At 37.1% G+C, this 27,305-nt stretch overlaps 2 protein-coding genes across 3 annotated transcripts in view; both read right to left on the reverse strand.

Moving 5' to 3' along the window:
* Positions 1–27,305, reverse strand: part of LOC108667412 (homeobox protein Hox-B7) — a 109,083-nt gene that overhangs the window by 46,708 nt on the left and 35,070 nt on the right. The window contains exon 1 of one of the 2 annotated variants that reach the window (XM_047884121.1): positions 769–1,186. The exons of the other annotated variant lie outside the window; for it this stretch is intronic. Coding sequence (XP_047740077.1) covers positions 769–771 — 3 coding nt within the window. The 5' untranslated portion in view covers positions 772–1,186. Of the gene's footprint in view, positions 1–768; positions 1,187–27,305 lie in introns of those variants that run through there. 2 annotated transcript variants of the gene reach the window in all.
* LOC108667409 (homeotic protein ultrabithorax) overlaps positions 12,066–27,305 on the reverse strand; it is a 246,847-nt gene continuing 231,607 nt past the window's right edge. The window contains exon 5 of the mRNA XM_047884122.1: positions 12,066–12,085. The gene's annotated coding sequence lies outside the window, so the exon portion shown is untranslated. The remainder of the gene's footprint in view (positions 12,086–27,305) is intronic.

A 27,305-nucleotide genomic window follows, 5' to 3' on the forward strand; every position in this document is an offset into this window, starting at 1 on the left:
CGACGAGTATAATAGGAAATAAAAATTTTTCTTCAATTGTCTTTAAAACAAATACGAAAAGGTATTTACATCCGCTGTATGGAAACTTGAATTCAATGATAAAAAATCTTTCTAATTTGGGGTTTTCCGAAAAATTTTTGCATATGAATTGATGATTGAATTTTTGAGCTGTTGATATTATGGACATATTATGTGTGAGATACCAATATTTACTTATATGTTATATTTACTAAATATGTTCCGAAACCCCACGCATAATTCTTATTGAAGAATAATGAGAATAACGTGGTGCGAAATCATAATATTGTCCATGAAATACCTACAATGCATTCATTTAAAAATAAGCGATTTGTAACAAAGGCAGTGGAAGGAATTTTGATGACGATTCACGTTGCTGAATGTATCAAAAATAATTCTACGTGCATTTAAAACTTTTTAGAATCGACTGTATTAAATATTTAATAATTTAAAAAAAATAGTTGAAAATTTATTCGATTTATTTCCAATTCAATTTATTTCCAAAACATTCTTAGAAAAAATAAAATACTGAGAGAACAGAGGGCATTTCTCTAATATCTAAATACGATGAATAAATTCCACTTCTACCAAATAAAAATCGACATTTTACATTTGTCAACCATCCGTTGCGTGTCACCAATTTGTGGAGAAAATGGGAAAGTTTATACCAAGGAAGAGGATTGCACATCTTAAGATGGTAGAATGAAAGTGAGCTACTTATCTAACAAAAAGTAATATCGCGATTCATACCATTTCAGATGATGTGGAGAAAGGGAGATCTGATTCTGGATAAATGGGGGGATGGGGAGAAGGATTAAACTGAAACCATTAATTTGGATCATAAAATGCAGAAGATGATATGAATGTGTACGATTTTGATGCTTTTCACATGCTCACTCTAAATTGAGCCTTGTCGTACCAAAAATTTTCCTACCAAAACTCATAAACTTATCACCAAACCACAGAAAAAATTAATCAACTTTATAAATCACCGCGTATTATTTAAGAACCACTAGATTTACAGAAACTTTCACACTGCGGCATTGATGATCATCACTTTTGTGAGGCAGAGAGGACGATAACGAAGTAAGCGGTCACTCGTCGTATCTTGCGTGCCACGAGAACTACGCGCGAGCCGACAAGTGACGGACACTGCACACACGGGGGAGGTTCGCCTCGTACTGAGCCGAACCCTTGCTTGCTCACTGAGCTGAGCCCCCGACCGGACGTTGGGGCGAGCGCGCGCGAATCTCGCATCATGGCCCGCGCGGCGCTTTTCCTCAGCCGTCCATTTGTATTTTCGAAAAATTTTCATATTATTTCTTCTTATTTCTTACTTCAAAAATAAATTTCTTATTTCTTTTTAAAAGAAATAAGAAATTTTCGTGCGGCTCATCGGATACGCGATCTTCACAGCTTTAATCACTATCAGTGATTTTTTCCTCTGTCAGGATGATTGATCATAACATTCGATTTAGTTCAGAGAACGGATAGTAGGCCTAGTTTTGCTTCCGAAAGTAATTTTGCTTCTAAATATTTTGCACATCAGTATTTTGTAATTTGCGGCAACAAAGCTTACACTCTGCTTCAAAGTTATGATTATTACGCAGTGAAATTTGTGAAAACGTCCGTGGTTTATCAAAATATGGAAGAAAAAGTTTTAGATAATCTCATGTGTATTCGTTAAAATTTTCAAAAGGCAAGAAGCCCGGCCAAAAAAATTTAAAAGATTCCAACCCTTTTCAAAGAATTATACATTTGTACAATTGTCGAAAAAAATAAGTGCCATTAAAGTATAATTTTAACTGTAAGCGTGCATGCCAGTCGACGAAGCGGTTGATTTAGTCAGAAGCGCAAGTCTGTTGTCACGAAGATCGATAATTCAGAGAAGCAGAACAGTACTCGGAGATCCAGCGCTGACGCTGCTATCCAACACAAAAAAAAAATAAAGACGATTATGTCCGCACAACCATTGGCCATCCATAATCCGCATGTTATTTTCAATAGTGAAGCAGGGGCATGGTCGCAGTACAGGCAGATGTGATGGAGAGCTAAGGGAAAATGGTTGGTTGCGAGGGCTGCCTTTTCCTCTTCCATCCGGCGTATGTGTGGCCCGAGCAGCCAGGCTAGAGGGAGGGAGGGAACTCGTTCTGTACTACACAAAAGACGTCAGCAGAAAGGCCGGAAAAGGGAGCAGGGTATGGGTGGATGACAGGGTTGATTATCAACACATGGAATGGAATATTATTCGAGAGCTTGTACCTTAATTATTAAGAATAAGAACTTTATGATAGAAACTTATTAGGAACATTTATCGTGAAAATCACTGTTGTTACTTATTCACCTCATGTGGGCAATTCATCGTTTAGATAGAAATTTTTGGGTATTTTTAGGCTATTTAAGCCAAAAAAGTTTTTGTATTTTCAAGCTATTGATTCATTTTCGGTTAGTGCAGCTTCATAACTTATCATGCTAAGGAGCCGTCAGAATAGTGCAAAACTATAATTTATGGCTATCCTAATTATTAATCCTGTCGCAACCTATCCTACCATGCAGTTGAATATCCTAATCCGAACTACGTATCGTAATATATAAAAAATTAGGAAACTGTAACATTTACACGGAGTCCTTTTTGTGATCAGAATTTGAAATCCTTTTAAAGCCTCATTAGAATCCTAAAGTTTACGCTAGCAATCACTCAGCATACAAACCGGTTGACAAAACATTCGATCCTACCGGTGAGTTGAGAGCGTGCCGTGGAAGATCTGAGCGGCTTTTAAGTGCTTGTAACCAGCGGGATTTGGCGCCGAGTTGTCGTAAAATGGCTATAAAAGTCACCCCTGTGCTGATACTTAAATTTGTTCAAGAGGCTACCCGCAGTTAACAAACAACGCGCGGAATAAATGAAGCTTATTTGTTCTAGAAAAGAAATTAATTGTTATAACAACTATGTGGTAATAATAAAAAATCTTATTTTTAGCTGAATTATGACAATTTGATTTTATTTATTTAAAATGTAATCGAAATGAAAGTGGCAATCTTTAATCAAAAGCAGCAAATATGCAGCAAATTCGAGAAGGAACTACGAGAATATCCTATATAAGTTTATATAGATGTTTCAAAGATGTGAAAAAATTTCAAACTTAAACATAATCCCGTGGAAACTCGACCAAATCGCACTACTTTTTCGATCATTTGAAATGAAAAAGTTTTAAACATGCATGTAATATAACACACAGCTATGAAGTTCATCCAGATACAGTCAACCATGAAACAGGTTTTTAAGAAAATTGAAATAATTGCTTGGGTATAATATAACCGTTCAGGAAAAATTAAATGAAACAATTGTAGGCTGCAACCCCTTCATACAGGCGCTCCGCTTCCACACTGTAATGAGCCCAGGTTTCGTTCCTTTAAACGCTAACGAAAAGCTAAGCCAAAAGTCATTTCTAATTAAGGTCTCGTCATGACCGGGACGTCTCATTTCCTGAGTCGTGCCCGCCACGACGCGTACGACTGCAACTCTCAGTTCGAGACTACAAAGAGTTCGGTAGACCGGGCAAAACACTGCAATTATTGCTTTACCGCTAAGAAATATATACCTATTCTATGAAATGTTGTATTCGTATTATTAACACTGAACGGGAGGAATGAAATGAAAAACGTAAATCATTGCGTTTCATCAGAGTTTGTAACGGAAAATTTTTACTTGGGTTTTGGGAAATTCAGGCATGCAGCCTAGCCTCCATGGTAAAAATCGTAAGTAGGACATTACAATGAAAGAGCGAGATAAAACTTTAAAGACATATTAAAAAGTGCATATATAGGGTTTGTGGGAAACAGTTAACTACTTACAATTTAGTTTGCATCGGAAGAATCTCTATTGGTTTATCGATTTAAATTGTTAGCAATTTCGGAAATTGATATAAACAACAACGAATCTTATTTTATTTCGGTAGATAATACAACTTCAAAAAATCTTTTATATAAGCAAATTCAAAATATTAGGGACTGGTATACCTGCAAACTTGAGTTTTCGTTCGGATGAACCAAATCTGTTGACGTTATACATCGCTGGAAATGATCTTTGATGGCCGACGCAGGCGACTGCACAAAAGATTTTTTTCAGCAAGCAGTAAATCACGTGGCAGAAAAGAGGCTACAAGAGTTTTCCCTTTCTTCAAGGAGTGCAGTTTAAGTGTCTTCATTTTCTCTTGATGACTTTGGTCAGGGCTGAACGCCCCCCTGCGCGGCTTACAAAGAACGCCAATCAAGCTGAAGAGGGGAGCTCCAGAGTGGCCAGCGAATCCCAAAAGATAGGCAAAAATATATCAAGAGCAGGCTTAGATATATTAAGTTATCATGAGTCCATATATAAGACCAACAATGAAATTCTTATGCATAAATATTTCACTCATACTAATTCCAATCGATTCATGATTCGAAAATCCGAGCGAATTAATTATTTATTCAAAACAATCAAATTTCGAGACTTCTCTCCTAATTAATATGTTGAAACTTGAAGCTATAATCCTGATGATCGAGTGCTTGGAAATTTGAAAACCAGAAAAAGTTGGCACATCGCACGAATAAAGGCAAACAAAATTCGTGTATCACAAACTAGAGTAGGCAAGAAAACAAACAGGCACCTTGAACGCCTAAAATGGAGTACAAGTGCCAAAATTTCGTCAAATTGAAGGGTCTGGACTACTCCCCCAAAACTTAGCCCATGCCGGCTGCTCCCCCAAAATAGGGCTCAGGCTGCTCCCCCAAAACAGGGCCAATGCTGCTCCCCCAAAACAGGATCCTAAACAGAAAACAGGGAGTTGAGCCTGTCGCAGGAAGGCCTGCGCGAGGAAGCACAAGCAGGAGCTCAGTCGGCACTAACAAAAAATTATTACATTAGGAGGAAAAATCACGGATCGTAACGAGGGATTTTCACCTCCACCGACAATATTGGTTGCAAATAAAATAATTATGAAATCATTTTAATTTTAAGTCTACCTTGCAGATATGGTGTAAAATAATTATGAAATTCACCCTGCAAATTTGCAGTGGAAAGTTAATATATTTGACAAGAAACGCTTATAGCTAATCGGCGCAAAAAATGAAAATTTCAATTTGTGCAATTATCCTCTGCGAAATTTGTGGATTATAATACTTGGTGGCGCCAAAAAAATAAATGGTTCCGTTTCTAAAGACTGGATGCCATAGTTCTTCCGAGCATCGTGGATTTGAATAAGTTATACGGCACTAATCCAAACTTTATTAACTATAAATGTCGTCAAACCACACAAAATTGTACAAACCATTCTGTATTATACTTTCGTAACTTATTACGGTTAATTAAAGGCCTTTTAATGCCACGCAATGCAGGTGCATGTGCGTTGCTACAGTAGAACGAAGCCCAGTCATGCTCTGATCAATGCTATTAATGGAAAAGTCAAACTTCAAGAAAGGCTCTGGCCTACTGAAGGCGCTTGACTTGATAACATCATTAGTTTGCCCTGTGAAGCGCGCGCATGAAGAATGAGCGACGCACAGCTACTGCCTCAATGGCCGCTCTGCACGATATCCTCCGATGATTCCATTGTTTTCGTTTAGCAGGTAATTGCCTGCGATGTTTCTTATAGGCTATTTGCAGTTATGAAAAAAAAAACGAATCAATTCGATTCGCTCAGATGTCAAAGTCAATTTGATGAATACAAAATTACTCTCTTCATAAACTATTACTTGAGCTATATATCTCAAATAATCTTTATTTTGTAAAGAAAAACATATTGTACACAAGAATATGTAAACATGCATGTATGGAACATCCCTTTACCCAACACAGAATTAGTCTCCAGCAAGATAAATGGTTTGATTTTGACTAAAATTTGAGTAAATTAGCAATCGCTAATTGACGAAACCGACAATCGTGACGAAAATCGAAATTTCAACAAAAATTTGCGAGTTACGCGTGAAATTTGCGCTTCCGCATCACCTAGTGGCAACCGACATTTTCTCCCATAAAGTAAGATGCCGCAAGGTGATTTTAAAATTTTATGTTTCCGTTCGTAGCAATTCCCACACAGCAATGAGCTGGTGTAGTAATTGGAGACAGGGAATTACATAGCATAGAGTGCGTTATTATTCAGCAGGTGGTAATTTATTCACACTGGGTGAGGCTGAACGACAAGCAGCGTAAACTAGAAGTGTTGAGAGTCTGAGACACGTAACGTGTCATCATGAATTGATTTGTCGGAGTCTCGCAGGCGACCGCGCATATACCTTCACAGAAGTAACGGAGAGGTTTCCTTTGGCAATATACAGCTAGAACAATACGTAATTTTCAAGTTCAATAATAACTTTTTCAAAATAAATATTTTCTTATACGAAGGTAGCGAATGAGACTAAAAAATTCATAATACAAAATTGTAATTTACAGTGCAGCCGTTGCGTGCGAATTAGTTAACAGAGCACAATTATACAAAAAAGTGACCCAGTTTTTTATTCAGTTCTATTCCCCAACTAATGCTAATCCAAACAACGACAAAACAAGGTTTTTTGAATTTGGATTTTTTTTTGACAAGTCGATCCTTTTGGACAAGTCGATCCTTATTATATTTTCAGATGAAGTGTATTTCTTTAATCATCTGTTTAAGTTGGTGTTCTTCATCGATTCGAGTTCCGTTAGTCCTTGTTTCCCGCAGCACTTTCAAATTTAATCTTCAAATTGATATAAAAATTTCATCACCGAACCAGCAATATTTTGCTATATCAGAAACGAAGGGGAGGGGAGAGTGAAAAAGTCAAACTCACGAGGCTGCTGTCAAAAAAAGCTAGCCCGCTGCGCCAAAAGGTCTAGCGTTCAAAGAAGTGGAAACGGTGGCCCAGCAGTCGGTCTGTCCTTTCTGGTTTTGTTCCGTTATTTTTCTCCTCTGCTATTGTCCTATTCAGGCACGATGCTTTTATAAGTTAAAGTGAAGTTGGTGAACCGTGAGAAGAGTGTGGAGGGGTCGGAACGGCACGAAGAACAACACTGCGCTTGCAGGCTGCAGGCTCTCTCTCTCTCGCTTGCTTCAGCTATTTGCGAGATTACTTCATTTCGTAACGCGCACTCCAGTTTCATGCAGAGCAGTTCGTTGTTGAATGCAAAACATGAACTCATTTAGTAATAACATAACAGAAAGCTTCGAAATTTCTCACAGAATTTTTTTGAATTGTCGTTCAGTGTGACCTTAACGATTGGCTATAATTAGTAGATAGTTAGACACTCCATAACAAAAAGGACTAATGGTTCTGGAATCATTCAACAATAATTCAAACTTTCTTAGTAATTTAATGGAATTTACCTTTTTTGTGAATAATTGCCTAGAAAAAAGGTATCTACTGGCGAACAGGGCCTATACTTTCAAAAAAACTTAAAAGGTCGTAAGTTCATTAGCCAATCATTGGCGGCCTTTCAAGCAAAATCCACCAATCATAGACAAGAAAATAGAGCGTAAGTACTTACGTTCACTTAGCGAATTTTGAAAGTATGGCCCCCGGTCTAAATTTCACATTTAAAAACGTCGATAAAAACCTTGATTACAATATCAAACTGCTTAACCTAGTCATATCTAGATCCGCACATGGACCAATCTGCATTGAATTCAAATACTTATCAATACTTGTGATTGAGGCATTGATACTCGGATATTACTTCCCTTGCTTTCATCACTCCCGCGATAATGACATACGGTTCCTCCGTTAATGTTTTATGCATTGGCACCTCTTGAATGCGCTTTAAAAGCCCTTGAATTGCTCATTGGAATATAGATAAAGGAAGTTGGCCTGAAAAATGGGCCGTGGGTCGGGAGCAGTTATGGGTGCTTCTGAATTATCCGGCTGTCATTGTGAGTATTCAGAAGCACAGTCAGGATTCATAGAGACGTTGATCCTTTGACTGTCCAATCGGAAGACAACTCACTTTTTGATTTGGCAAACAAAGAACAATTATGTGTAAGCTGCTAATAACAACTGAAATGAAATTTCGTGAGGATCAGAATATCGAAATATTGGATTGGAATAGAAGTGGGTTTTATGACATGTCAACTGAAGACGTGAGATAAAAACTACAATCTCACGTCTACGAGCTAATGTGATTAATTACGTAAGGTTAGTAAAAAGCTATGAGGTATATAAACGAGTATAATTGCCACTTATCTCAATAGATAACAAACGCGTGTAAGACTCACACGCTTGTGCTCCAGATTTGATGTGGACGCGAGGGAGGCATGATGGCGCTTACATTCCTGCTGAAGACCGTCGCCATATATTAACATTTGGCTACCCTACGCAGCTTCCCTGTGAGGCCGATCTCCAAGATCAATATTAACGCTGCGCGATAATTTGCGATGCGAAAGAACAATCGCCGAGACAAGCGCTCGAATCGCGGGAGGGCCTCCGCCGGCCATGACAGTATTTCGTGTGTTTTATATCACGCATAAAAATTATTTTTTTTTCATTCAACTTTACCTTCAAGAACTAAGAGAAGGCGAATTTTGAAGCATTTTAATGACTTATGTTTCCGAACTGATGATGAAAATGCAGTGTGCGAATATTCATTTATTAATATTATTTTGTTATTTATTTTTATTCATTTATTATTTATTCATTCTGCATTGAGAATGAATAAATTCTTTTTTCATAAATTGGCAATATTTGTATTACTACCGCGATACAAATGAAATACGACTTAATTAAATTTTCAAAAAACTTTCGCGTTATGTAAATCACGACATTTATATGAATTTTCAGACACAAACGGCAGTGACTTTGCCACAAACAGTCAGAAGTAAAAGCTGACAGTGGAGAAGAAGACAAGGCAAACAGTCATAAAGATGAACACAGGAAGTAAGCATGACAGCGTTTGGCAGAAAGGAAAGTCTGACACATGTGCCTGACAAGGGGGGTTTTCTCCCACGTTATTTATTCTCTGCGAAAATTCCGTGAGTCACAACAATTTTCACTCAAGTAATTACATTGACCTTTGAAGTCAATATTTCAAATTACGTCTTACTATGAGAAATTACTGAAAATAAAATGTCTCACGGTTGATTGCAGCAAACTTTCCACGTACGGGATATTGGCCTGCAATGCTACAACGCTAATGGAATACGCAAATTAGGATAGAACCAAAATAGTCAGACTACAACAAGGTATTTACATCAAAGTACTTACATCAAGGATTTTGAAGCATTTGAAGGTACAAGGTAGGAAGGTTCAAGGTATTTGAAGCTAATAATAATCCAAACCAACTTTTTTTGCGGTTCCACGCTGTCTTTCTTATTAATTTCAAGTTGTAAACGCATAAGTAAAATAGGAAAAGGCTGTGCTTGATGGCATTGAAATAAAGTGCAAGCTGACGAAAAAGATTATTAACGTTTAATTTTTGCAGTGACGAAAATAAGTAAAATAAATTATAAAATTCTTTAACCCAAATAGACAGTACTATATACTTTGAAAGGGCAATATTAAATTTATTTTGATATTGCTGTGGTCATAACTGGTGTGGTCCTGTGTGTGGAAGCTGTGGTCCTTACTGTCGATCAAATGCAAGTAATTTTGAAATACTCGACAAAAAATGTGAAATAGTCCAATAATTGTTTTTTATTCTATCGGCTTTCTCATGCACGTAGGATAATTCTACGTATATGTGCAAGGAATGTACAGATGGTCTAAAATTTGTCTATTATTCTATTAGATTTCTCATGCACGTACGATAATTCTACGTATATGTGCAAGGAATGTACAGATGGTCTAAAATTTGTCTATTATTACATTAGATTTCTCATGCACGTACAATAATTCTACGTATAAGTGTAAGGAATGTACAGAGCCTGCGTCAAGAGAGAGAGGGCTTGGTGCAGCGGATGCGGTTCGTGAGCCCGCCATTGGCTGGGGAGGGGGAACCGTTAACATTCAGTGGGTGCACACATAAAAATGAGCGAGATTTACTCCAAAAGTGATGCACCCTTCATCTTGTGTGGGTCGCCCTGACCCAGTTAGTCCCAGACATAAAGGCGTATCAGTGCTACGCGCGAAAAATGTGCCACTATTTGGACAACTTGACCCTTTAATTTTTCTCAGTGTGGCAGGCCAAAAGGGAGCCAGATGTGTGGAACTGCGGCGCTAGGGAATACCACTCACTCTCTGGAGCTCAGCTAGAAATTTGTTCAGAGTGCAGTGGGGAAAATATTCAATTTGCAGTTGGTAGCCCTGAGATAGGAACTGCTGCTGGTATGTAGTTATTGGTATATTGCCAGTAACTGACTTATATTTTACTATAATAATAAAAATATTTTAAAAATTACATATTCGTTACATCAGTTATGTAGATTTTTGCGCGTATCATTTTTCATTCATCCATTCACTTTTTTCACCGAATATACGTCGTAATACTGAAAGATTTGAAATAGACTAGTAATTCGATTGGTTAAATCAGGACGCTTTCTTTCAAATCGATCCTTTTCCAGAGAAAATTAAAATCACTACAGAATGACATTAGACGAAATCTGTTTCTTGAAGACACAGCTGTAAGAAAGAAAATTTAATTTCATGCTGAGAGTCTTCACAAACTAGAAGTCCGTTCAGAAGTAGCTCGTCCTACGCGAGGGGTTTGCAGCTGAGAAGAAACGGAACGGTTGTAACAGATGTTAAAGAAATATTACTACACTAGCGACATAAACTGCACAACACTTGTGAGTGAAACAGTCCAACAAACTTTTGTTCGTAGAGTGCTACCGTCTCTCTCTCTCTTTCTCTTGTCTGACCTTTGAATAAAACAAGACAATTGTGTCTCAATGAAATATTGATGGTGGCTACATGAATAAATCTCCAGAACTCCGAAGTGCGTAACAACGCTACAGAAGGAGGCCAGTGGAGGCTTGTCAGAGCGCTGTCACGAGGGTAGCAGGGCGATCCCCCTTTAATATTTATGAGGGTCGACCCTCAACACTCCCTGTCTTCCTCATCAGACCCCAGCGACTGAATCTCATCTTGCCGGCTCCCAAAAATTTGTTTTTCGCACATGCGGACGCTTTTCGGAGGCGCGTGTATTACGAGTTATGCAATAATATTAGGAGTTCACAGCTACAAAGTAGCACTGAATTTGAATTATTTGCAGTAAGAAAAAGGCGATAAAATTTCTGGTTATGGTGTGGTTCAAAATATTTTTTGTAGGTGCGCGAATTTCCTCACTGGGATTCAGAAGATGCCTAATTTTTTCTTGTTGAAATTTGTTCATGTAAATTAACATATATCTTGCAAAAATGAAGAATGGAAAATATATAGACATTCGCACGTCTAATATCTTCAGAGAGTTTGTAGTTCTTTGCAGCGGCATGCAGATAGTTTCGGAACGTAATCTGAATGATCGCGACAAAATTAATCATTGCTTACAAACCAAGATATACTTGATGATTATTATGGTGACGTGCTAGAACAGCCAACGCGATAGGAGCTTCTTCAACGTTAAATCATCGTCGCTGTCCAGCTCGAATAGAGTAGCGGTCTAAAAACACCGTTTGCCGAACCGACTTGCTACAATGTGCAATTGAAGTGTAAGAATCGTTGTGAGGAGTCAGGTCGTATATCAGTATTTTTTGCTCGCTCTTTGCAAGGAATAAATCAGTGGCAGAGAAGCGTCCTGAATGGAGATGTGTGAGATTTTTAATTCGCTCTTGATCTGCCCAGCACTTATAACTGATTCAGCGACCAGAGAAATAATTGAATTCCATTCATATTATCGACTAGATTAAGCAAGTAATATACATTTCCCGAGCTCCAAATTAGTTTAGAAACTGTAATAATTTTATTTCTGAAGACTTATTTTATTTTTCATTCTTTCTGGCTGAATTTTCAATATATAAAATTCAGTGCTTCTAGAAAACAAAGGATTTCATTTTTACATTTTAGTAGACACTAAAGAAAATATTAAAAATAAATAATAATAATAATAAACAGTAAATTAAACATCGTGTCCACATACATACCGACATAAAAGCACTTTCACCAGCTGTAGTAACTCTCGACAACGTACCTGCAGGGAAAAATATAAAAAATCATATTTCTATGAATGTTTTTCGAGGAGTATTTTGTGCAATAATGATTTTATTTGTAGTGGAGTAAGCATTCTTCCAAAATATATCATAAAATATAATTTCTCTGCCCCAAAGTGTAAAAAAATTGATGCAGTGTTACGTCACATTTTTTCTCCACTAAATGCAAAACTGATTTCAAATTTATACTATTAGACGAGTTAGAAAAGGTTCAACGGGAATTCAATGGCTTAAAAAACCCTTCCATCGAAGCCATTTTTCTTACTAATGTCTAAGACCACCATCACTCTTACCGGCATGGCAATTAAGAAGATATTTCAAAGAGGTAGTATTAGGAGGGATAGAAGTGTAGTCGCTGCGTTAATGTACTGATTGAATTTGGAAGATAGATACCCACTGAACAAAATTTATTACATTTTAATGTAATACCCCAGAGGCAGCAGTAAGTTCTTGAAAAATGAGTTATAACAATTTTAAGATTTTTAGTTTTATAAGTAAGTTTAGTGAGTCCGAGAAAGTAAGTATGGAGATTTTACTAACTTTTAAATAAAATACAACATCAAATAATTGAGCAAACAAAATAATGACTGAGCATGCCATTTACTCATTGTATAAATTTTCAAAGTCGTCTGAATTAATGGTATCGTCATAAATATATTTCTTAGTCTAATTTTAGAAACTTCTACTGCAAGGAGAAATTAATGTAGACGAAATTATTTTCCGCACTAAATAAAAAATTAGACGATTGATTAGATTTTATAATCGTCACAAGAATAGATTCCATCTCAATGAACTTAAATAGGCGTAGAAAATTATAAAGCATATATCAAGGCACTTAATTCATTGGTAATGGACTGTTTGATTCTCATTACGAGAGACTTAATTCAATTTTTTTTAAATAAGACTTTTCTAATTAAGTCCAAATTTGAATAAATAGGAATTCGATATCATTTGATTCGTAAGAAAATCTGCTGAGGGCGTAGGCATTAACCAACTGCAATATCGATGGCGTAAAAACCTATGCAACTTGCAGTGTTTAGATCGCTGAAGAATGCACTCAAAAAAACAAGAGCAGAGCTCCGAACGAAGGCATCGTAAATCAGGTGACGAAAACGAGGGCTTCCAAACGGATAGGCGAAGAAAGCGTTTGACATGGACTGGGAGGGAACTGTACTCAGATCGATACTTTTTTAAGACAGGAAAAAATACTTCTCTGACTTGCTGTTTGATAAGAATAAGCTTAGAACGTCTTATTTGAATTCATCCAAGGTATGCAAGAAAGTTTGACTGATTTGCATATTTAATCATGCGGTTGCATTATAGATAGTACACAGGATGAATGTGAATTCGCGGGAAGAAAAAGACGCTATTTTAAATTAAGGGAACGTAAGTTCTATTTAACTTGATATCTATGATGAAAATGAGCGATTCACATGTACTCATATCAATAATTATTACTCAATAAGAATTTTGATTCGTCCTTTTTACTTTCAACTAGGTTCGCAAATAATAAATTCAGATCTTTTATTTTTAGAAAAGCGCGATTTTAAGTTCAAATTGACATTAATGCGCCTTAAACATGTTAATGCGTTTGTAGACAAGAAAAAAGAAAAATGATTCCCAATTTATTAAGGAAGGATTTCTAAAGTGTATCAAGAGAATGTGAAGGGATTTCTGAACATGTTAATGCGTTTGTAGACAAGAAAAAAGAAGAATTATTCCCAATTTATTAAGGAAGGGTTTCTAAAGTTTATCAAGAGAATGTGAAGGGATTTCTGAAGCGCTGCTATCGAAGAGGTCACCTAGACTGGGATTGCGAAATCTGAGCCGGGGAGCGTAGTGCGGAAGGCAGGGGACGGAGCCCCCCACAAGTCGCCTCCTACCGAGAGTAATAAATCAAAAGCCCATTCCAGAGCGCCGTAGGAATCCCAAAAAGTCAGAAAATGTATACAGGAGACGGGGGATAGTTGAAAAGAACCAACATTTTTTCTCTTCGTGTGAGTTTTTGCGGAGTTGAATGAGAGTGCCCAGCCAGGAATGGCTTCCAAGAAATATTCATGAACTATCGAAAGAAAATCTCAAGTCTGTGAAAAATTGAGTTTGTCTTTTTGATTATAAAATAAGTTCAACGGTGGCTATGAGCAGAAAATCGAGTTTCTCAGAACTAAAAATTTTTCACAAGGTCAATATTTGCTGAGGCTTTTCACATTCATTCAAATTGCATCGAATAAACAAAAACTTACACAAAGTATTCAAGTATTACCAGTTTCAAGCTCCCCCTTAAACAGGGTTTACAGATTTATGTCAACCACAGCAGCGTAAGAAAAATGTGATATGCGTCAATGAACAATAACATTAGAAATTATGGAATTTCAATGAATAGCTCGGGTACTCAAATTCCATTACGATTTTCGTCGTTTTAAGAGCATCTTACATGACTGATGTCTGCACACTTCCATTATTGTCATCATAGTAATAAATTGAGGGAAGCAAGACTGAAACCGAGGCAGATTTACGAGCGGCGCGTCGAGATCTTCCATAACACAGACATCGATGGCTCTCGAGACGCTCAGAGGCGAGCTCTAGTGCTCTTTCTCACCTCATCATCAGGTCCCATGAAATAAATTTATTAAATTATGCAAATAACAGTGGGTGTTTCTATGGAGGAATTTAATCCCTAATACATTTCATGCGTATAATACCTGGAAATAATTTCTCTGAAATAATGATACAGTTAATAGCTACTAAAATATTATACCCTATAATAATTTTTTCGTTTAGCATGCATTCATCATGGAATGAAAATTAATCGCATGTAGTGCTTCGCCGCATGGCGAAATATATATCACAATTAAAATAAGTTCAAGAAATAAGATGCGTATAGGTCGTTGGGCCAGGGCATCAATTTTATTTTCATTGTTTTTTTAGCTAATCCTTGATATTATCCAAGATGTCACTGCCATCAGCTCTTGACGCGGATAGAATTTTCAAATATGCAGTTAGGCAAGATTTTTTCCCCCACAAGAGTTGAGGGAATCCATGATTCAAATATTCAGAATTCCCAGACAGCGTGTAGACAGACCTAATGAATTTATTCCCTTGGTGCAGTAAGAAGGAATCCAATCAGAGCGACCAAATGAGAGACTCTGAAAGAGATAAAAGCAGTAAAAAATACCGGGAACTTGGATTGGCTGCTGATTAAATTTTATCGAGGTGTGGGGGGTGCACAGCTCAAAAAAATTCTGGAATTTTTACTCAAGAAAACATGGATGGGGGAGCTATCGTATGACCGACTCTTTTACGATTAGTAGGAACGAGTCATCTTGACAGATACTTAGTCACCATCAGTACAGTACATGCATTATGACTTTATCAACTGAAATTTTCACTTATATATTTTCATCAACAGTTGCCACAATTTTTTAAGCGACAGATGTTCTTTCGGTCACGCGTGCATTCCCGTCACGCACTGAGATCATCTTTCAGCAAACTGGATTTTCATCCTAACATTTCTAGTAGGCAATACAAAGCGAAGGAGTGCCGTCTATTGCTGTGAAGGCTCAATATACGGAGCACCAGTAACCGTATATTTTGCGACAGGTCGGATGCCATCAGTCACAGGCCTAGGGAAGAAATCCAAAAATCTCACCATCATTGGAAAAAGCCTTCGCTTACAGAATAAGAATTAGCGTGGGGTGCTAGGAACGAAAGAGAGGGAGTAACCCGACGCAGGATACACGCTCCAACAAAGAGGTATTCCATTGGGGTTCTCAAACCAACATGGCGCTTCTGAATACCTCAAGAATATTCAACGCCTATATATAGATATTTGAATTAGATATTCGATAGATATTAAAAAAACAATCCCATGAACTAACGAGAGGGAAATTAGTCGACTATGAATCGACGAGAGTTGATTCATAGCATTCTGTAAGAAAATAATTTTTTTAAGAGGATCACTACCTTTTAGTATTTCATATTGCTCACATATGCTGTTTCCTAAATTTGTCGAACACATACTATTGCGAACATTGATTATAAGCCCTAACCACATATACCAGTAGAACGCCAAATACTGATTTGAATGAGCCTAATACTCCCGTTGATTGCACTGACTTTATTATGATTGGTCTTTGCTAATCCCATAAATCCTCTAATTCCACAGCTTGCCGGGAATAATCCCAGGAAGGACCGGAGTGTCACATATATTCGTCGGAGCGTAATCCATCCATCGGAGACAAACTTTATTAGGTATTCGATGGAGCCTCGGAAGATGATTTAGCGTTGGGGTAACATTCCATTTGCTGAATGGTATAGGGAGTGCCGTGCAGTTATCTAGAAATGGCACCAACTCTGTAACGTTTGAGACGTGAACTGCTCCCAAATATTTTGTGAAGTATATGCATACTGACGCACGAGTGCATGGCATGTCAATGTATTACATTTACTATACGAGAGAGTTTCTGTGTAAATTAAAGCACATAAACGATAGTTTTCAAACGTGCTGAATACAATTAAATTATTATCTATCAGCAGCCATCCACAATGAAATAGACGCAAGTTCACAATTCATAGAACGCAAACACAAGAATTTCATTGATTCACGAAACAAGAATACTTTTAATGCAAAAACTTTTAGCAAGATACCAGTGGACTTGTATAATGGAGAATTGAATTTCGTTTTCTAGCTAATGACATTGCATAGGACGGCGAGTTACTCACATGATCTTCTATATAGAAGAGAAACTATTCGAACCCTTTTCACCGCGCTGCTGTGTCACCGTCACTTTCTTTACGTCTTCACGAGTCGCGATCTTTCTCATTTGCAGGGTACATAGCCTGACACGTTCAATCGATCACCCGGTGTCAACCATGCCCTCCCGGCCCCTTCCCAAAGGGCGTCGAAGATACTATTTCCGACACGCTTTGAAAAGGTAACCGCGGAAAGTTATTTGGAGATTTACCATTGAGTCACTTCATACTCGATCTCATTTTGAATACTTTCAATGCTATTTCTTAAAGACGCGGCGACCGGTTGAAAAAATGTTTTCTTTTTGCCGTCAGTGACGTGGCCAAAAGGAATGAAATCCCTTCGGGTCTCAGGCACAACTGTTTGCAATATGGCTTTGGATTGAGGCGGTTTAGGCAGGCGAAGGGGAGCCTGGACCTGTGATCAACGTCTAAAAGAAGCTTGCTATCGATGGCGTGCAGAAAGGCTGCTCTCTAATACATTCTCTCATAACAATGACTTCACGCTGAAAAAACTTAGGAGCAATAATTTGAAAGTTATTTCCTAACATAAAATCTGTGGCACTTGATTTACTTGACAATTGGAATTCTGTTCTGTATTCCAGGCCAGCAGCTTCTGGGATACGGGAGCGTTTCGTGTCTGTCACACTGGATAGCACCGTGAAAATGAACCAGAGGGGCCCTGACCAACTGGGACCGAATGCAATCACCGGATCACCGTCTGTACGAGTGCAGTTCTTGGAATTTTCTTCTACGAAAAAACTCCATAGAGTGGGAATTGTCTCGAAGGTACAGCTCGATTTGAAGTAGAATTTCAAATATTTTGTCTAGTTAAAGTCCACTTTTCCAAGCGTGTAACTGTGTAGAAATCTCTTTGGATCGGATCAATGCTTATTTATTGATTTTAAAAAGTAAAGTAAATTTCGCAATATGTTCAAAGAAATTTTAATATTCTCAATTAAAACTTAAAAAATCCCAGTTTATGGACGTGCATGACTCCACAAGAATACTCGCAAAGCGAGGAAGGAATAGTAGAAACTGCACCAACTCCTAGATTTCCACGAGATGAAGAGTTAAAAATTACCTCCCACGTTCACTAAAATATCGCAGAACGCAATTAATGTGACGTCGTGGTGTCACTTAGTAATTTTCCCGCCAAAGTTTAGAAAGCGCACGCGTCTTGAGCTTCAGAGACTCCGCGGTGCGCTGCTACTCGTTTAGATTCCGAGTCGCTGCTTCTTTCACTCAATTGAGGAAACGTTCCAAAAAACTGGGCCTCTTCCCGAATAATAATAAGTCTTAGAATTGAGCTAACTTTGCAGCAAATTTGTAGCCGTACCTCAAAATTCTCGAACCAGTTTTGAATACGTAATGCAACAACGAGTTGGCAACTTAAATGAAGTCCGAAGGGACGAAATTCTAAATTTACAAAATTTCAACATATTTACTTATAAGACTTGAATACCTACTAAAAAATTATTTCTTATAATACATGCATAAGTTTACCTTGATAAAATTTAAAAAATATGTACGTTTTTCAATTATCCTAAAATAAGGTATATGTGCGAATATGAAACGCATCTGATGATATGCGGTTTTAGGGACAATGGGTTCCAATAATGCATTTTCTGCGTTACGATAAAGTAGGTACCCTTCTTGAACATTTCGCCATTTTTCTATTCATCGCGCGTAATGTTTCCCACTAATAAATTCTTGTTTTTCCACAGAATTCCACGTGTAGTTCATTTTTCGTTTATTCTGTACTTCCATTTTTGCGATAGTCTGTGAAAAAGGCGAACATCTGTTTATTCAAATCATTTTACAAACGATAAGTACATACGAAAAACTTATTTAATCCGAAATCACTTGTAAAATTTAACTAGTAATACACAAGTGCATGAACAACACGTATTACTTCAGACGTCAGCGATGAATGTGGCACCAGCAATCCATTGCACAGTTTTGTAGGATTGTCCCCTTTTTGGGACGCGGTCCCACCACCCATTCTTCTTGATAATCTTCATCTCGTCTTGCCATAGCCTCGCTTGAACATTTCTTGTCACCACCCCTTCGCCGCCACCGCCTAGCAATCCATCATCAATTCCCCTTTCCTCCATTACACCAAAGAGATAAATTCTTGTCTTTCCTTAAACCTTCTTCAGGCTTCCGTCAGAGCAATCCGTCTTGTTTTTGCCTATCTTATTTAGTGACTGTCGTTAGGGCTTCTTTTGAACATAAATCCCTATTGATATTTTTGGAACCAATGTGCTATGCCTTCATTTGGCGATGAGACAGAGACGAAATTCGCGTGCAAAATACGAACATATTTTTGCGGATGATATTTTGCAGAATCTGTCCAGTCACAACCGCGAAGGCCTAAAATACCCGAAATGATTTGCCCCAAATGATTAAATGAAATATAATATGATAGCTAATTAAGTCTCGGTGACAACCAGTGAAACTTGATTAAGGTACAGCTTATTATACATTTACCTTATTCTGAGGTAATACCATAAAAAATAGATGATAAGTATGAAAAATGGTAAAAAAAACATTCATAGAAACAATTATTATAAAAGATAAATTATAAACAGATTATAATAATATCATTATTCCAAACACACATCCACCTCCGGTTGTACTCAAAAGTTCTGCATACCGTTAGAGCTTAACTATATTGATTACATCAATAAGCAATCTCCTGTCACATCCCAAAAAGCATGCGCTTCTTATGCCAGACGTAGGAAGATTGAAGTGAACACAGCCAAGTACGACAAGTCGCATTTATAAAGCTTTGATAAGGGAGTTTTAACAGGGCGGACAACACGACTGCCCATGAAACCTTGTCATCCACAGTCGTGTATAGCATGAACTTGCCTCAACACTATCATTAAACCTACACACGCGCCTTCATCATGTCCATGTCTTCATCATGATATAAGTTATCTTCAACTGAAGATTTTTTTATGTACTGGGTTAGCTTATTATTTGACGCACAGTGTGTTTCTTATTAGATATTAGTCAGAAGAAATGTCGAGCAAAAAAATTATTTACATCAACGTCATTCACCCACGCTGTTGTGTTTTTGGTTTCATTAATATGAAACATAATTTTTCGAAAATATTAACAAATATATTAACTTATTAAGCATCAGAATATTAGCATACATTTTATGATTTTGTTACAAATATCAGAGCTAAGGAGCGACTACGAACATGACTTCATATTTCCATGTTTCGGGATAAATATAAATGAAAAAATTTCAGCGATTGGTAAAAAATTTATTTTCTATAAACCTATTCCCAGACATGAATTGTAAATAACTGTGCAAGTATTCGCTGAAAAATCTCTTTGAAATAAATATGCGATAAGGAATAGAAGTAAATATTTCAAAATAAAAACACATGCAGAGAAGCGTCAGTGGCAAAACAAACCGAGGAGCTACAAGATTCCTTAAATGAGATTCACAAGATTCAACTGAATGAGATTAATTACTTAACCACCATTCTGAACTGGTGAACAACGTCATCTGAGAATGTTCAACGCTATACGGTACATATATAGCGGTCACCAAATCTAGAGTATCCAAAGTATGCTAATGTCGTCAAAGATATATTAGTTACCGAAGCAAATACAAGTATATCATTTGATTGCATTAAAGAACATTTGAATGCATTAATGTCAAGTCATGAACACGCGTTCAAATAGCAACGTATAAGATCACGTAGAACTAACGACGACTTCATTCAAGACAAAACAAATATTGAATAAATCACAGTGGATATTGTCATCGAAGATTCGGATTCGTGTCAAGGGCCGTCGTTATGAGCACCAAATTGCTCATGTGCAATGATGTATGAAGCTCAACTTCAAACGTGAGTCTGGACAAAAAATAATAGTATTTCGATGCCTTTTATTGAAGTATTGTCAGAAATTTAGTATATGTTATGTCAATAAAATAATTGGCAGTGGTAAAACTAGAATTAGAGTAAAGCAGAACGAAGACGAGTAGGAACGGTGATGATCCGGGAAATGAGGAGCCGAGAGAAGAGGAGCCGGTACGGTGGTGAACCGGGAGAAGAGGAGCCGTAAGACGATGTGCCTTGAGAAGAGAAACCGGTACCGGGAGAAGAGGGGCCGGTACGGTGGTGCGCCGGGAGAAGATGAGCCGGTACGGTGGTGAGCTGGGAGAAGAGGGGCCGGTACGGTGGTGAGCCGGGAGACGAGAAGCCGGTATACGGTTGTGAGCCGGGATGAGAGGAGTCGGTACGATGGTGCGCCGGGAGAAGAGGGACCGGACCGGGAGAAGAGGAGCCGGTACGGTGGTGAGCCGGGAGAAGAGAAGGAGCCGGTAGTGGCATCGAAGCCTTCTTCTTGCGTTGAGGCGGCCTGGCTCAGCTGCCATACGCTCCTGGCCATAAATCTTAGGAGTGACTCTGAGCTTGTCACACAGAGGCGTATCTTCTCTCATTTAAACGCTTGCAACATTGGACTTTATCGCGCCATATCACAAGAACCAAACAACTGAGCAGATTTTTTATGCGAATTAGTCATCCTACGGCCAAGGGTCTAAAGCTTGCCGAACTTTGAAGAGAAGATCGAACAACGAGTGAAACCACAGTTCCAAGTCTGAATTAATAAGTGTTCCCTGGGACTGTGCTTACCATGAACTCTCGTATATTGTACCAGTGCTTCTCAAGTTGCACAGTAATTGGCAATAATCTAATTTCAAAGTGTAGGAATAAAATTCTCAAACACCGGTATTAATGCGATTTTTCAAAAATTATTACAAAAAATTGGAAAACGGAAACGTTTTTCCAAAAAACATTGATATTATTGTAAGATTCATGATAAAAAGGGATGTGATGAATGGTTATATGAAAATTTTTCATCTCATAGTGCCTCTAATTGGCAAATTCTTGCTTTGGGTAGTGGTTTACTGCGAAAGCATCACTACATTCAATATCGTTTTTATTCTGAAAAACTAACATATCAGTTTCCTGTAGTTGTAACAAAACCAGCAGATATTCCATAGCCAAAGCCTGTTTTTATAAAAAGTATTCATAACTAAGTCATGGAAAAATTGTTTCTCTTACTTTTAAAACATAGATTTTTCACTATCAGAAAATTGCTAATCGATTGCTTATACACATCGGCACAATATCCCTGGATTAACAGTATAATTAATAACGCATTGTGATGACAAGTATTTTCAGAATTTCAAAACATTTTGAACGTGGCGTACATTTCAAACGTTTTTTTTTCTATTATCTTACCCTAGATTAACAGTATTATTAATAACGCATCATTGTGATGACAAGTATTTTCATAATTTCAAAATATTTTTAACGTGGCGTACATTTCAAACGTTTTATTTTTATTTTTGCATCTACTATTCGCGGTAATTTTCCAGGGGCAATGATCTGGCTGGAATAACAGGCTCCGCCTCGTAGTGCTCAGCTCATTACGGCTAAATCGTCGGCGTCAAAACATGAAAAGATAACTCAATGGGCACTCTCTGGCAATGACTTAATTACAGCAGGGGCTCTATTACAATTATTTTCTGTCCATGTGAGACATGTGGGCGGTGACTTCCTCTCTAGCTGTACCGCGCATGGAATGTCATATCAGAGAAGAGCTTATAGGAACACTTGCATCAGAATAAACTTCATGTGTTTTTTTTTCGAAGACAAAATTCGAACAATTTTGTTTTTAAAGAATATTTTTACAAATGAATCGATACATCATTTTAATTATGTATTAAAGAATCGAGCCTTTATTTAAACTATTTATTATAATGTTTTAACCATGAGGATAAGATATTGGGAATAGGTTATGATTGTTCAACCATTGAATTTATGAGTAGATTTATTTTTTTTATCTATCGAGTTTTGTGCAGAGTAAAACTCAACATCCGAATAAATTTCATTATTTTCAACTCTCTAAAATTCATCTAAAACCACACGACGATTGTCATTTCAACGAAAAATTCCAAACCAATAACAATTTATATCATTTAAACTTCCTTCACCGACCCAAAAACTCGAAGCGCAAGCAAATACCGTTCTGAAAACATCCGTTCCGATTCCCGCCAAGCAAGAAAGTGCCGAGATTCCCACAACTGAGCAAACAACGACAAGGTTATGAGCGAGCTCGACATTTAGTACCACTTTACTAGCACTCTGCCACCTCGTTGGCCATAAACCTCGGCACTTTATGGTCCTGAGAGCGGCGCCGGCCCGGCTATGGCCGGCCACTCGATACCTTCGAGGTAAATGCAACAGATGATCTGGAGCAGACCACGTGCTCTTGTTTACATCAGTTGCAGGGACAAAGTTGATAAAGAAATAAAATTATTTCTATTATTAGTATAACATCAGTTGTCATCTTTACATCAGCCATACAAATATATAACGATTAATAATGTCATGCGGAAGGGAAACATTTATGTTGGAATTAGAAATACCAAAATAGGCAGCAAAGAGCTGAGGATATGATGATTTGATGACATATGTTGTCATACGAGCGCATACAAAAGGTTTTAGCTAATATCAAAATATCCATAATGTACATTAGGAAGAAGATTGAACCAGTTCAAACTCTAATTAATCCTTATAAATTGACGAGTTGAAACTAGTAAATGGAATGACCTGAATGACCTGAATTTGTACTTGAATAGTTTTAATCTTTATCAATGTTATGGCACGGTTGAAAAATAGTTTATTCATGCTACCAAGAAAATATGCCAGAGTGCATTTGTTATATTTCATTGAAGATTTCCTGACAGCTTCTAATATCAAAAACAATTACACGCTTTACGTCGATGATATAGTATACGCGAATGAAAAAATATGAGAAAATATATTGTTCTACACGAAAATATCTATTATTTTCATGTAAGCCAGAGTAAACAGAATTCCAACAGTCGTCTAGCATTGGGAAAAAGGCAGCGGGGTCCCAAAAATTTTCAAGAGCGTCTGGGTAGCACAGAGCTTGCGTGTTCTCAAGACGTCTCTGAGGAATTTATACTCATACTGCTTGTCCGCGGAAAAATGTTTGTTATGAAGAATTTTCTTCTGAAATTTTTTTGCTATTTGTACTATTTGGAATTATCTAGTTCAATACTGAATTAAATAATTCAATAATGAATCATTTAATTCAATATAATTATTACAATCTGCCAATGCTTGTCGGTTACGTTTATGTTTTCAGAATATAGGATACCTAAAACTAAATACACATACGCTATGAACTTTACTATGGTGTCAATTAACCTCTTCCTTCGCTTCTGAGTCAACGATTGGGAAGTCCAAACAAAAAATATGTACACATATCTAGGATATTCATGTCTTTTGCTTATCATAGATCTCGGCTCAGGATACCGTCATGCTCCTTAACTCAGCCAAATTAGCCATTGCAAACACATAACATTGAACGAATGTTGCCAAACAATTGAGCAACGTTCTGAGACTTAAGCACTTGACTTCATTTGAAAACACGCCTGAACTTTAGAACTCTACACGCCGAAAGCCACAATAAACGTTCTCACAATCGCTTGTATATCTCAAACATCTCGGGCAAGTCAAGTAACGTAATTGCCGGTGGTATAATTGAGTAATTGAATCGAGATTTTCAATACCAATGGAATTGGAACTGAAAATCTAATAATGTTCGTCAAATTATAATCATAATAATATATTGGTTACATCAACTGAATTAGAGAAAGTAGAAGTTGATCCTCGATGGCAATTAATTATGAGAGATCCACCGAGTCTGAGTGGGGGCATGTAATACGGTCGCTCTCAAAGTCTGCTCTTTTTATGTACCTAGTTGTTTTTAAGTTGATGAGCGAAGAAAGACAGACCATAGATCTCCGTTTCTCCCATGTTTTTTTGCTTTACAGAAATTGTATAGTCGCTGCCTCAACTCAAGTCTGGTGTTTCGGTAGGGGATGTTGAACTGAATGAACTGAGTGTTCACTCAGTTCATTCCTGACATTCCTGACAGTAATGAAATAAAATATATTGTAGGGTACTCTTTCTAAATCTTCATGTAAATCTAATATATATATATATATATGGTAAGGATCTCATTCGAAATCTTACTAATAAACTACTAAAATTATAATTAATAAACGCTAAGATACACAAATACTGAAGATTTAGTGAATTTTTTATTACATTGAACCTAATGGATGTATTTCTGGCGTTTTAAGACTACGTGTTAAAAATGTTATTTAGCAAAGACTTGAACTGCGAATTTTCAGATTGTAATTGACATATCAATTACTTAATTGAATGATTATCTGTCAAATCAGCCTGAAGTCAAAATTAAAAGGTACCACCTAACCGCCGCAATTTGTCCCGTGTCAGTTGGGTTTGTGACTACCAATCCGCGCTCCGGCTTTTGATGACCTGGCGGCCAATCCCAAAACACGCTCCCTGAAAATACGAATCGTCTGCTCCTCACGCCACAAATTAAGAGATCTACTTTTGGTTGATGAGTTTGTTTCGTGAAGAAATAAATGAAGACATTTTGTGGAACGATGACAGACAGTACATAACAGCTTTTTTTGAGGAAATTGCCTAGAAAACTTGATGCGAGTCCTTTCATGGCAATGAAAATTACTTTTCTTATCGGTCTCTACGATGACCTATCATCTGTGCATACTCTATATTTGCACTGGTAATTCAACCTCAGTATTTATATTCCTTCCAATTATAACTGACTGAACGAAAAAGGCTTGATTAACATAGCAAGCATATGGGTAACTAAGAGCCATTGAGATTACGAGGATGAAACTAATTATTTTCAAACTCTCATGTCCTCAGTTTTTAAATAACGAATATCGCTAATTCAATTGATCAAAAATACAGGGAATAATTTTTAGTTTGTTTGAACGAAAATAAAGTAATTAAACACGAAAATGAGAATTTAACTCGAAAAGTCTCTCAAGATGGGGAATTAATCTCAATCATACTGACAATTTTTCGAGCTCTCGAATAGCACTGTAAAGGCAGCACGCTTCGCTACGGGACTCCTCGATTGCAAGTCATGCAAGCCATCAGAGTAACGACTGCCTGTTTGACTGTTACAAAACATTCTATATGAGCGAACATCAACCGAGAAACGTACCGCAAAAACTCGCCAGTGACCGCAAACCACAGGGATTAATGTCAAAAAGCCAGCGATCTATTATGAAAAGAATAATTAAGATATACGAGTGTAGTAGAATGACCGGCGCGATCTCTCACTGTGTCAGGCGTCATTTGTATCTGTGAGGGAGTAGAGAGCAGGGTTTGGGTTGCTGCTCTACATGCTTCTCACGCTGCCAAGACAGCATGAAGGTGCGGTAACTTGAAAAATAATAGACCAAAAATAGCATTTTACTGTTCGTTCTGCAGTCATAGGACATAATGAAATTATCAGATCATCAAAAATTGTCTCAAAAAGTTCTCCATTTTTTTAAATGTGACGTAACTCCAAAATAAGTATGATAATAATGGTTTAAACTAAGTTTTTCTCTTTTCTTCAGCTTAAGAACTCTTCAAACGAACTGATAATTCGACCAAAAAATTTATTCCGTCGAAGAACTCGAAAAAGATAATATAAATTTCAAAATTCCCCCACTACTTCATTGGAAATATGATGTAACTTCTCAAACCAAGCTCACATTTAGGGTTAACAATATAACATTTTGAAACCGATTTACAGTAGGTTGCGGCACTGATACCAGATTAATAAGCTAGAGCCTGACTGCTAATACTATTAATAATACGACAATATGAAAAGTCTAAGCAGATAATAGGGGCGATTATCACGTTGGAATAGCGGTATTAGAGAATCGTTATGTAATTTGCTTGCAATCGCAATTCATTCATTGAATCAAAGCCGCAATGTAATTATGATTCAGATTTTACAATAGAGGAATTTTTCGATGTATTTGTGTTTGAATACAACAAAAAAACAAATAAATTTAGTCTTAATAATACCTGCCAGGAAATGAATCTTTTTGCGTAAGACTCCGAGTTGTCTGCTCTGGAGCTGAGTGAAGGCTTGAGTAAATAGCTTCAGATAAGATTTGTGATAACTTCATTGGAGCTAACAAGACCTCTCATACTAACAAGGAGCTCGTGTTTACCATGCCTTTACAATTTACAAGCGCTCTTGTATAAGAAGTTACGGTTAGGAAAATTATCACGAAGGTTATTATTATTAAATTATCATGAAGATGACGGTTAGAAAAATTTTCATGACCACTGATCGCAAGTATCACTAATAAATATAACGTGGGAAATTCAATGTCATTTAAACTTTAAGGCTGAATAAAAACGATATAACGTTCAAAGATATGAAATTTTAATTTATTACATTAGCCACTTGAAACGATTAATTAAAAGTCCGATCTGAATTAAGGATCTTAAACTCTTCAATATATCAATTCCCGTAAAC

This window comes from Hyalella azteca, unplaced genomic scaffold, assembly GCF_000764305.2.
Source record: "Hyalella azteca isolate HAZT.00-mixed unplaced genomic scaffold, Hazt_2.0.2 contig14656, whole genome shotgun sequence".
Taxonomy (NCBI): domain Eukaryota; kingdom Metazoa; phylum Arthropoda; class Malacostraca; order Amphipoda; family Hyalellidae; genus Hyalella; species Hyalella azteca.